Raw genomic sequence first — 12,131 nt, 5'->3', positions numbered from 1 at the left:
TGAGATGAGACACCACTTGTTTTTTTCATACGAGCTCCATCCGGGACATGGAGAACTAAAACCGTGACAAATCTCTATATGTCACTCGTGAGGAAATCAATGACGTGTTTTGATAAATTTGGGTACTTTGTGAATGTGTTGCTATAATAAAAAGAAAATTACACATTGGCTTGAACATATTCATGAGTGAGCAATATTGAGAGGATAAATACCTGATGCTAGTCAGACAGAACTGAAGAAGCCTTTCGGATGAGAGGTGAAACGTCTTCAAGAATCTTCAAGCAAGTCCAGTTGCTCTCTTACCACCCACAGTTGGCTTGAAGATATAAACTTTATCTCCTCGTGTTGAAAAACTCGCATTTTTTGTACGAAATACATCGTGGATCTAAGTGAAATATTTAAATAATATTGGCTGTCGTTGAGTGGTCTATATTCCATTCAGCTAGCATGATATTGAACGAGTCAAAGACGAGTAGCTGAATGGAATATATCGGATATACCACGATAAAAAGCCAGCCACTATTATTCATCTCTATCTCTAGCCGCTTTATCCTGTTCTACAGGGTCGCAGGCAAGCTGGAGCCTATCCCAGCTGACTACGGGCGAAAGGCGGGGTACACCCTGGACAAGTCGCCAGGTCATCACAGGGCTGACACATAGACACAGACAACCATTCACACTCACATTCACACCTACGGTCAATTTAGAGTCACCAGTTAACCTAACCTGCATGTCTTTGGACTGTGGGGGAAACCGGAGCACCCGGAGGAAACCCACGCGGACACGGGGAGAACATGCAAACTCCACACAGAAAGGCCCTCGCCGGCCACGGGGCTCGAACCCGGACCTTCTTGCTGTGAGGTGACAGCGCTAACCACTACACCACCGTGCCGCCCGCCACTATTATTGTTATTATACATACACACACAATCTTTCTCTTTCAAACTTCTCTCAAAATCTTCCGTATTTAACGAAGCAAACATGGCGGCCATGTTCGTTTACAAATCGTCACATTTGCTCGCTAACACAAGTTTTACATGTAATACGTATCTTATGGCATTTTCAATTCACTGCGACAGTTTATTGCAGGCACCGATGACGAACAAAGAAATGCTTCTGCGCATGCGCAACAGAAAACTCTCTCATTGAATATTCACATCAGCTCCGACATGTGACGTCACGTTGTCTTGACAACCACGCAATATCGTAAACCATACTCAAGACTCATTCTCCATTGGATAGAGTGACATAATACACATAGGATTAGCGATATGCTAACAATATTGCATGCTATCAAACCAAATGAATGAAACCTGCTAGAAGGGAATAGAACACATGGAAAAAGTGTCCTGTATGGATAACGATTCCCGATATTTCACTTCAGTGATGTCACTCCCAGTGTTTTCCCACTGACTGGATGCATGTTATCAAAATGGCGAACCAGTTCAAATTAAAATTCTTTTGACTAACTTGGTTTGTTTGTAGATGTGTGTCCATATAATATAAAAGCACATTACACAGTGGCATGAAGATATGAAGTTTATCTTCATGTTGAAAATATTTTCACTCGTTCGCTTTACTCACTCATGAATATGTTCACCACTCAAAAGGTAAACTTCATATCTTCATGCAACCGTGTAATATCCTCGATATAATATGCTTTTCAGTTAACAGGTGTGTCTCATCAAAAGTTAATTAGTGGACGAATTTCTTACCTTTTTAATGTGTTTGAGCTCAAACGGTAAATAATAAAAATACAGTAAATATCCCTATTCCACACCACAACTGTAGTAATTCATATTAGGTCAAGAACCGCTCAACTAAGTAAAGAGAAACGACATCCATCATTACTTTAAGACATGAAGTGTCTTTTCATTTATTAAAATAAAGAAAAACATTGATTTAGAAGGTGTGTCCAAACTTTTGACTGGTACTATAGATCACAAGCTATTTATAGCATGATAGTGTTTATAATACGCCAAAATGTAATGCATGTACAAGCTTTTTTCCCCTCCCCTTGGTCCACTACCTTTTACAGAGACATTGAAAATGATTTAAAACCTTGTTAAAAATTAATGCAACAATGAACTTTCAGCAAACCTCTCCTGTGTTCCAGTAAATCATTATTCTTACATTATCAGATGTAAAAATCAATTTGAACTTGTAGTGCATTTGTAAGGGCAGCGTAGTTTTGCTCATTAGGCAGACCAACTGGTCTGAGCCAGAAATTGACCCCAATAAATTAACCTCCTTATGTTACTGGCTTCAGGATAACCTCTTCTTTTTCTTTCCTACTGACCACAGAATCATTTTCCCTGGCAAACCAAATATGCGAGGTGTAAATGCAACATTTATGGCCTCAGTGCCAAAATAACCGCAAAGCTTGCACTACTGTTTATGCTGTATATTGTTCATTTATCCATCTTCAGTAATAACTTTATCCTCATCAAGGTCACCATTAAAAGGTGTACTTTAACATTTCCCAAACTGATCTGTAGTGTACGTGTGACTATCACTAACAAGAACCTCAATGTATTTGCCTGTACTGAGGAGGGAAAAAACCCCACCCTGAAAACATGTTTACATCAGCTTTACTCATAACGAAAGTCTACAGACAGCTGTTGAATTTGGGGAAATATTTATGTGCAAAATAAATATATTTTTCTGAATACTTCAGGAAAAAAAAAAAAAAAAGTCTTTTGTTTTATTTTCAAAGTGTATCAGAAATTACACTATTTTCAGAGGGAAGAATGTCAGACAAAGTGTAAAGATTTGGAATGATTATTTTATTGACAGCTCCAAAGTTGAAAAGTTCAAATTTAGTAAGACTCATTTCTCTCATCCAAACAACTTTAATGTCAGAGTGAAGGAGTCATTCATTTATTTTTCTGTCCACATTCGCAGGATATGAGTAACTGTGTGCTCTGATTGGCTACTCTTACTAGGCTATCAGCTCATATACTGAGAGTAGAGAAAAAAAAAATGGCGGAGCGTGTTGCTGAACCAACCGCAGATGAAATAAAAAACACTCTACTCAAAAACAAAACCCCAAAAATTGTAATCAAGTATTTAAAAATGACAGAAGTAGCTAAAATAATATAGCTCTCCCCCCCCAAAAAAAGCTCCTGTTCCACATGCCAGTCCAGTCAGTGGCAGTAATGCACCTTTAAGTTGGTTTGCCAACCACCAAAAAACCCTAAAGAAAAAGAAATCCCCAGAAATACAAAAAAAAAAAAATGAATAAGATATGATGGTAAGAACATCTTTATTCAAGAACTATGGCATTTTTCACAAATCACTGTCGTCATTTCACTGTTTATTACATTCTCAGCACAAATGATTGTCAGACATTTTGTATAAAGTCTATCGAATTTGCAAAAAATAAAATCCAGTGAATGTGGATAGAACAGCTATTCCATTCACTCTCGTCGTACACCGCTTATAGCCGACTCAGCACTATGCGCCTCATCGGCTATTAGCTCATGTACGACTCGATTTCGTAGAATAACTATTTACGTATCCATCCATTATCTGTAACCACTTATCCTGTGCAGGGTCAGGGGCAAGCTGGAGCCTATTCCAGCTGACTATGGGCAAGAAGCAGGGTACACCCTAGACAAGCTGCCAGGTCATTGCAGAACTGACAAACTACTATTCATGCTCAGAGCTACTAATTAGCCTAACCTGCATGTCTGGACTATGGGGGAAACCTACGCGGACACGAGGAGAACACGCAAACTCCACACAGAAAGGCCCTCATCGGCTACTGGGCTCAAACCCAGAACCTTCTTGCTGTGAGGCAGCAGTGCTAACCACTACACCACCCTTACTTACACACAAAACAAATGGATCTCAAATATTTTGTACTGACAACATACCGGTAGAAGTCAGTAAATAGAAATCTAACACTTGTGTTAAATAGGGGGCCTAAGATTTTTGCACAGTACTCCAATATATTGACATTTCAACTGCCCTTGGACTTCTGTTTGATTTTAAACAGGTTCAGTTACACTCCAGCTGTGGTAGATGAAGATTAGATAAAGCAAGTTATTCCTTTAATATGTTGGGAAAGGAAAAAACCCTAGAAATAAAAGGTTTTTAAAAAAAAAAAAAAAAAAAACACACCCACATCCATCCTGGAGAAGTTTATGTTGGACTGCACCAGAGCAAGCGTAAATCCACCATGACCATGTTTAAAGCAGGAGTGAGAAGGGACCCCCTCCTTGCCCACTTGTGGACTTCAATACAAGGCTCAAATCAAAGTGGCTCTGTGGCCATTGAAGTGAAAGATGAACAATGTGGCCATTCTCCCTGCCCGGCTGAACAGGCCCATCTATCACCGAGCTCTGCAGATTAATTCAATTCATCAGCTCTTTGTCTCCTCAGGCCTCCTAATGCGACGTGATATTGCTCAAGGGAGCCTCATAATAAATGTTTGGATGCAGCCGGAGCCCGACACTCGTGCAGGCGAATTAAAACATTACTCTCTCCTGCTCTCTCTCCCCACCGACCTGCCCGTCGCAGCAGCATTCCCATTATTCTAATGAGGCCATGGAGGCAGCCCTAAGGCAAGGCAGGGTGGAGGAGGTGGAGGGCTGGGAGAGAACAGATCATAGGAAAAGGAATGTTGGTGTTGAAAAAATTTCAAAGGACCAAAGATAGTGTTTATAAGAACTAACATTACATTTATTCATCTTGAATACAGGTACATGCTTCTTACAGCTGGAAGCAGGTTTAAAGGAGCTTGAACTGGATTCTCAAATTACACTGCAAGAGCCAGTTTAAACATGCATTAACCTGATTTGGTGTATTTGTAATAAATGTCTTTAGTAAGCTGAAACCAGTGGCCGATTTAAGCAGAATAAGATGAAGTGCTAAAATGCAGCCATCATTGGCCTGCATGTTCACAATCATCTAAAGGAAGACTGGATGCACACTTGACAGGATTTTTTCACTCCTAAATCTCCCCGTTTCATTGTGCTTTGTCTTTCCCCTTGCACAGCCTTCTGCTGAGAAATTCAGCCTTGATCGTCCCCAGAGAATGGAGGGCTGCCAGCTCATGTTTATGCTGGCTGCCTGAACTGTTCCTGCAGGTTCTTAGCCAGACAGAAGCATGATTGAGATAGACAGTGCTGGTGGAGCCCCCTTGTGGATTCAATGCAGCACTGAGCCTATAGTAGTCAGGAGGCTCACATTCTAGCTGCTGTAAACACGGACTGACCTGACATTACACTGATCTGAATAATTGAGGCTTGCTTTTTTTTTTTTTTTTTTTTTAAGTCATCAGGTTCGGGGGCTGAATCATAAGTAGTGGTGATAACCTAATACCCTTGTTTCCATTGGAAATGGAACCTTAAAACAAAACCACTCAAACTTTTTAAACCAAGCTTAATATTTATTCAGAAGTTCTCGACTTGGTCGGTAACCCAACCTTCCACCTCTCCAAAAACACAGATAGTAGCTTGTTGCAATGACTCCAACAATCAAGATCAGCACCAAGCAAACAGTAAGCGCCACAACCCACACAGGAACACCTCCCAGCCCTAAACACACAACAGGTCTGTAATTCACATGGCACATTTTCTTTAAGTGTTAAGTGAACATATACAGACCTTGTTCAGTTGGCCAGAACATGTACTTGTCTGATGCATTGGGTTGAGAATCAACCATTGTAAAAGGCCCAAGAACCTGCTGTGTAGAAATCCCTTGAGGAAAGAGGGAAACAGGAAGCAATCACAACTGAGGAAGTAGATAACCAACTAGAAATTTGGAGCCCCATCACCAGTTCTACTGATCATGAATTACAATACCAGAGTTAAAGTCAGGTTGATGCACACAAGTAAAGTCACAACAGCTACAGAAGTAACTTTGGGTTGGATCATCCAGAAGCTCCCACCTATAACATAAAAGCCCTTTAGCTTTGAAGTGACAGTTCTATAGAACACACCAAAGCAATGCTTTGGTCCTGAGGTCTAGGAGTCAAAACAGAACAAGAGATGAACACTTGGAACCAAAGAGGATTTGAAGAACCCCTTGCTCCTGAAGAGCTTCGTTTTTGTCCATTTCTAATTAGAACACATTTAGAAGGCTGGAACTAAAAGGTCATCCAAGGAACCCTCAAGGGCACCAAACTTGACAAAAGGATAGTCCCTAGATATAACTTGAATCTAGAACACTAGGTTTCTTGAGCTTGTTTCAAGACACTATTGTAGGGTTGTGCAACCACAGACTTCAAGTTTTACTTGAAATAAGAACACCAGTAAGAAACAGATGTTAAATATTTATGGGAAAGTAACATTATCCAGTGCAAGTTACCTGTTTTGGCTTTGCAAATATTGGCAGGCCTTCTTATCAACACTAAAGTTCTGGAGATCCGATGCGGTCATGTCACAGTGAAGGAAAACCTGAGAAGTTGTCATTTTTGGATCAGGTACTCATTAAAAAACCAAAGTCATAAACCTTCACATTAGATTTAAAAAAAAAAAAAAGTCCTCACTTGTTCTCCCAAGGCAAATTTGAAAGCTTGGAAATGAAGGCAGATTTCTGAGGGCTCCCGTCTGGGCAGAAACGTTGCACTTCCTTCTTTGCTTTCTGTGAGACACCTGGGGGGGGAGGAGGGGGGGCAGCAATTAACATTTTATTCAGTCAGTGCAAGTTAGTCAATATCCACATTAATCTTCCACCAGTAACTGGACAAAGAATGTTTACCCAGCATCAGAAATAAGCATATGTAGCTGGCTGGCCTGAGTGAGGTTTGGAGTATTTGCCAGCATGCAGTACTGCAGGTAAATCCACACCGGTGCAAGTTCCGGCTGTTCCACTTTGGCCCGGATGGGAATTCTGGTGCCGAATGGGAAGGTAGTGGATGGAGCAGGCCCAGTAAAGTCACCTGTAGAACAAAAATTCACTTCTACAGTTCACATCTCTGCCAATTTCATACATGGAGAACAAAAGCTATGCCAAGTTAGCAGTGAGAGTCAACATAAGGCAGATTTAGGAGTTTAAAGTGGCTCAAGTAGCCCTGAACCATAGCCAACTTATTGAATTCTGGGAATATAGATTTGCTTTAGGTTCAAATTTGTTAACAGGCCAGAAGAAACCCATCATATCCAAGATTACAGTATGAACTGGTGTGAAGTTAAGACATGCATGCTAATAAGCCAATTAGTTATTAACTAAACTTATGGTAACAGGTACAAGTTTTACTGTGGTTATATAACATTAGCCAGAATACGAGACAATACCAAGAAGGAAGTCCTGTTTACTAGCAGCTAGCTTGCAGGATATGGAGCATTAACACATTTATGTATAGCATATTCCTTGCCAGGATCTATGAATAAGTGTCTAGTGAGGTCACGGCCATGACATTTGACATGAAATAATTCATAGGAAATCCAGCAAGTTCACATTCCCTTATAATTCCAGCAAATGTTGCTAGATATACAGCTAAGCATTGAAGGTTCACTTACTGTTCATCAACTCCAGAGTGAAGACGAGGTCATTTTTCATGTTATCCAGATCATTGTGATAGCTAGCCCTGTTCAAGAATGTTCTGGTAAAATGATCAGCCAACACACATCCACCAACCTTCATACAAAGAGTGAAGCTTTTCAAAATAACCACTTACAGGTCATAAACACACTTTACTGGCTCGGCAATGGGAGGACGTCCAGCATCCAGGCTATAAGTGAGCACATTGGTGTAGGTCACTTTGTCTTTACTCACCTGGAAGAAGCCAGTTACAATCAGGCAAATCATACAAGCATTTATGGCTCATTACAAGGGGACACCACCCTGACATGCTTATATTGAAGCAGTGCCAATGTTTGCTGATCTATCTAGCCATTATCTAGACCACTTATTCATCAGGGTCATGGGGGAAGCTGGAACCAATCCAAGTTGACTTTGGGCAAGAGATGGGGGTGGGTTGGGTTTAAAAACACCCTGGGCAGGTCATGGTTAATCCATGATAGATTTTACATCTACAGGCAATTTAGAATAGCCAGTTGACCTAATCCACATGTCTTTAAACTGTGGGAGGAAGCCAGAACACCCAGAGGGAAAAGGTCTTATGGATTCTGGTGCCAATTTAAAGGACTAAAGTGATTGTTACATTACTGCATGTACAGAGGAAGCAAGGGCAATACCTCATTACAGTCTAAATATTTTGGGTAATATAGGAAACCATGAACCAAAGTGAAACACTAGACCAAGAGGTCAACTCAACTGTTACAGAACGATTCTCAGATGCCATCATGCAAGTCATTAAAGGTAGATCATGCCTTTAGCTACTGGAAGCACAAACAATACTAGGAACTAATCAACTAGTTGGTGTCCATCCATAAAAAGGATGGCTTAATTCTTAGTTCATGATTACCAACATGCATTGCATTATGGTTCAGATTTTCAGAGGTACAGATTATTGACTTGACTGATGTTGGTACAAGTCCAGTTGCTTGAATTCATCATTAGATATACACGTCAAGTGACCTAGGTATCTGAAAAACTTCAGATACACAGTCAGATAAAGCATATTACCAGTCTCCTAAAACCACAGTCATGAAGCCAGACAGAGAACAGCAGTGTATTATCTTGCATAGAGATACTGGAGGGTGGGCAACTTCCCAAATAAGCTTTAGAAAGGTCCAGCTTTTGGTCCCAGTTTAATGCAGGCCTCCACCGAACAGTGACTGTATTATCTGTACAGTCAATCACTAGATTTGATTAAAAGAAAAAAAAAAGTTTTAAGAACAAGTATCAAATGCAGCAAAGTTGTTATATGAAAAACAAAACCCACCAAGTCATACTCAATTAGAAGTGAATAAAGTTGACAAGAGATTTAACACAAACCCAGCAGCCTACTTTACAGTTAATTTTTGGGCTTCCCAAGTTTACTTATTAAAAAAAAAAAAGTTTTCCACCATTCCTTTGTAAGCAAAAGTAACTCTGATAACATAACTGCAACTTTTTTTTAATTTTATTTTACCTTTCTGCCCCAAAGTAGAAGCCACAAAAAGCACCACTAGAAAACCCTGTGGTAAAATCATCTTTAAGCCACAAAATAATTTTTGCAGCAGTGGCATAAACACATAACTACATCACTCATTCATAGCATTTAAGGTAAAGGGTTAAGGCGGGGCTATTTCAGTCATCCAATCACATTCTCAGGACTGACTGTCAATTCTCTTCAATGATTAACTAGGTGGAATCAGGTGTTACAAAGCTGAAAGTTAGAAACTAGAGAAGCCTGAAACATCTCATCTCATCTCATCATCTCTAGCCGCTTTATCCTGTTCTACAGGGTTGCAGGCAAGCTGGAGCCTATCCCAGCTGACTACGGGCGAAAGGCGGGGTACACCCTGGACAAGTCGCCAGGTCATCACAGGGCTGACACATAGACACAGACAACCATTCACACTCACATTCACACCTACGCTCAATTTAGAGTCACCAGTTAACCTAACCTGCATGTCTTTGGACTGTGGGGGAAACCGGAGCACCCGGAGGAAACCCACACGGACACGGGGAGAACATGCAAACTCCACACAGAAAGGCCCTCGCCGGCCACGGGGCTCGAACCCGGACCTTCTTGCTGTGAGGCGACAGCGCTAACTACTACACCACCGTGTCGCCCCCAGCCTGAAACATATTTGGGTGAAACAAAAAATTAAATTAAATTAAATTAAACAAACAAACAAACAAAGGTGACAATTTGTAAACAAACATGGCCACCAGGGTTGCTTCATTAAATATGAAAGATTTTGAGAGAATTCTGAAAGAAAAAGATGTATTGAACACCCGAAAGGAATGTGTATAATAATAATACTATTGGCTGGGTTTTTTTTTTCCATGGTATATCAGCTATATTCCACTAAAGCTTAAATTATTATGCCAAATATAAGAGCTCTGAAATGAATCGTGGGTAAATGTAGTGTCTTTTTTTCTTTTTAAATAAACGTAGTACAATTGACAAATCACTGAAATAGGAGTGATTATTAAAAGCTTACTGAATTGCCATGTGAATTAAGTGTATTGAAAATTCATGGGAAAATGTTCGCCGTTATCTCTAAATCATAAAGAAGCTACACAGAGCGAAATTTACAAACCATGACAATCAGTCTGATGTAGAAGGATCAGATCAGATGTAACGGCAGCAAATTACAGTAAGGATTGCATATAAATAATTATTATTCATACCAGACACTTTTTTGATGGAATAAAAACGTGTTCTATTCCCTTCTAGCGGGTTTCATTCATTTGATTTGATAGCATGCAATATGGGCGGCACAGTGGTGTAGTGGTTAGCGCTGTCGCCTCACAACAAGAAGGTCTGGGTTCGAGCCCCGTGGCCGGCGAGGGCCTTTCTGTGCGGAGTTTGCATGTTCTCCCCGTGTCCGCGTGGGTTTCCTCTGGGTGCTCCGGTTTCCCCCACAGTCCAAAGACATGCAGGTTAGGTTAACTGGTGGCTCTAAATTGATCGTAGGTGTGAATGTGAGCGTGAATGGTTGTCTGTGTCTGTGTCAGCCCTGTGATGACCTGGCGACTTGTCCAGGGTGTACCCCGCCTTTCACCCGTAGTCAGCTGGGATAGGCTCCAGCTTGCCTGCGACCCTGTAGAACAGGATAAAGCGGCTAGAGATAATGAGATGAGATGAGCATGCAATATCGTTAGCGTATCGCTTATCCTATATGTATTACATCACTCTACCCAGTGGAGAACGAGTGTTGAATACGGTTTACGATATTGCACGGTTGTCAAGACAACATGACGCCACACGTTGTAGACGCAAAACTTACACCACGCGAGCGAGCAACCGTGACAATTTGGAAACAAACATGGCCGCCAGGTTTGCTTCATTAAATATGGAAGATTTTGAGAGAATTTTGAAAGAAAAAGATGTGTTGAACACCCGAAAGGAATGTGTATAATAATAATAATAATGGCTGGGATTTTTTTCATCGTATATCAGATATATTCCATTAAGCTACTCATCTTCTTGACTTGTTCAAGATCATGCTAGCTGAATGGAATATATCTGATATACCACGAAAAAAAAAACCCAACCAACATTATTTAAATGTCACTGACAAGGATCTAAATTCTGTTTATTTATTTATTCATTCATTCATTCATTTGGGGAGGGTAGGGATGACTTTACATTTCAACATAAAACTTTTCTTTTTTATAGTAAAAGAGACAATTGTGGGCGGCACGATGGTGTAGTGGTTAGCGCTGTCGCCTCACAGCAAGAAGGTCCTGGGTTCGAGCCCCGGGGCCGGCGAGGGCCTTTCTGTGTGGAGTTTGCATGTTCTCCCCGTGTCCGCGTGGGTTTCCTCCGGGTGCTCCGGTTTCCCCCACAGTCCAAAGACATGCAGGTTAGGTTAACTGGTGACTCTAAATTGACCGTAGGTGTGAGTGTGAATGGTTGTCTGTGTCTATGTGTCAGCCCTGTGATGACCTGGCGACTTGTCCAGGGTGTACCCCGCCTTTCGCCCGTAGTGAGCTGGGATAGGCTCCAGCTTGCCTGCGACCCTGTAGAAGGATAAAGCGGCTAGAGATAATGAGATGAGATGAGATACCACGAAAAAAAAAACCCAACCAACATTATTTAAATGTCACTGACAAGGATCTAAATTCTGTTTATTTATTTATTCATTCATTCATTCATTTGGGGAGAGTAGGGATGACTTTACATTTCAACATAAAACTTTTCTTTTTTATAGTAAAAGAGACAATTGTGGGCGGCACGGTGGTGTAGTGGTTAGCGCTGTCGCCTCACAGCAAGAAGGTCCTGGGTTCGAGCCCCGTGGCCGGCGAGGGCCTTTCTGTGCGGAGTTTGCATGTTCTCCCCGTGCCCGCGTGGGTTTCCTCCGTGTGCTCCGGTTTCCCCCACAGTCCAAAGACATGCAGGTTAGGTTAACTGGTGACTCTAAACTGACCGTAGGTGTGAATGTGAGTGCGAATGGTTGTCTGTGTCTATGTGTCAGCCCTGTGATGACCTGGCGACTTGTCCAGGGTGTACCCCGCCTTTCGCCCGTAGTCAGCTGGGATAGGCTCCAGCTTGCCTGCGACCCTGTAGAACAGGATAAAGCGGCTAGAGATAATGAGATGAGATGAGAGACAATTGTTTG

The 12,131-nt window shown here is 41.3% G+C and overlaps 2 protein-coding genes across 3 annotated transcripts in view; one reads left to right on the top strand and one right to left on the bottom strand.

Annotated features, from left to right (window-relative positions):
* Positions 1-12,131, top strand: part of lman2la (lectin, mannose-binding 2-like a) — a 62,006-nt gene that overhangs the window by 2,560 nt on the left and 47,315 nt on the right. The window lies entirely within an intron of this gene.
* On the bottom strand, positions 5,389-7,519 carry LOC132875391 (zona pellucida sperm-binding protein 3-like). The gene is made up of 7 exons (XM_060912163.1): positions 7,470-7,519; positions 6,709-6,889; positions 6,497-6,602; positions 6,316-6,404; positions 5,811-5,896; positions 5,613-5,705; positions 5,389-5,543 (listed from the first exon to the last, which is right to left on the bottom strand). Exons 1-7 carry the CDS (start codon positions 7,507-7,509, stop codon positions 5,389-5,391), a joined length of 750 nt encoding a protein of 249 aa, XP_060768146.1. The 5' UTR covers positions 7,510-7,519.

The sequence above is a fragment of the Neoarius graeffei genome, chromosome 28, assembly GCF_027579695.1.
Source record: "Neoarius graeffei isolate fNeoGra1 chromosome 28, fNeoGra1.pri, whole genome shotgun sequence".
Classification (NCBI taxonomy): domain Eukaryota; kingdom Metazoa; phylum Chordata; class Actinopteri; order Siluriformes; family Ariidae; genus Neoarius; species Neoarius graeffei.
This window is presented reverse-complemented; position numbering and strand designations above follow the sequence as displayed.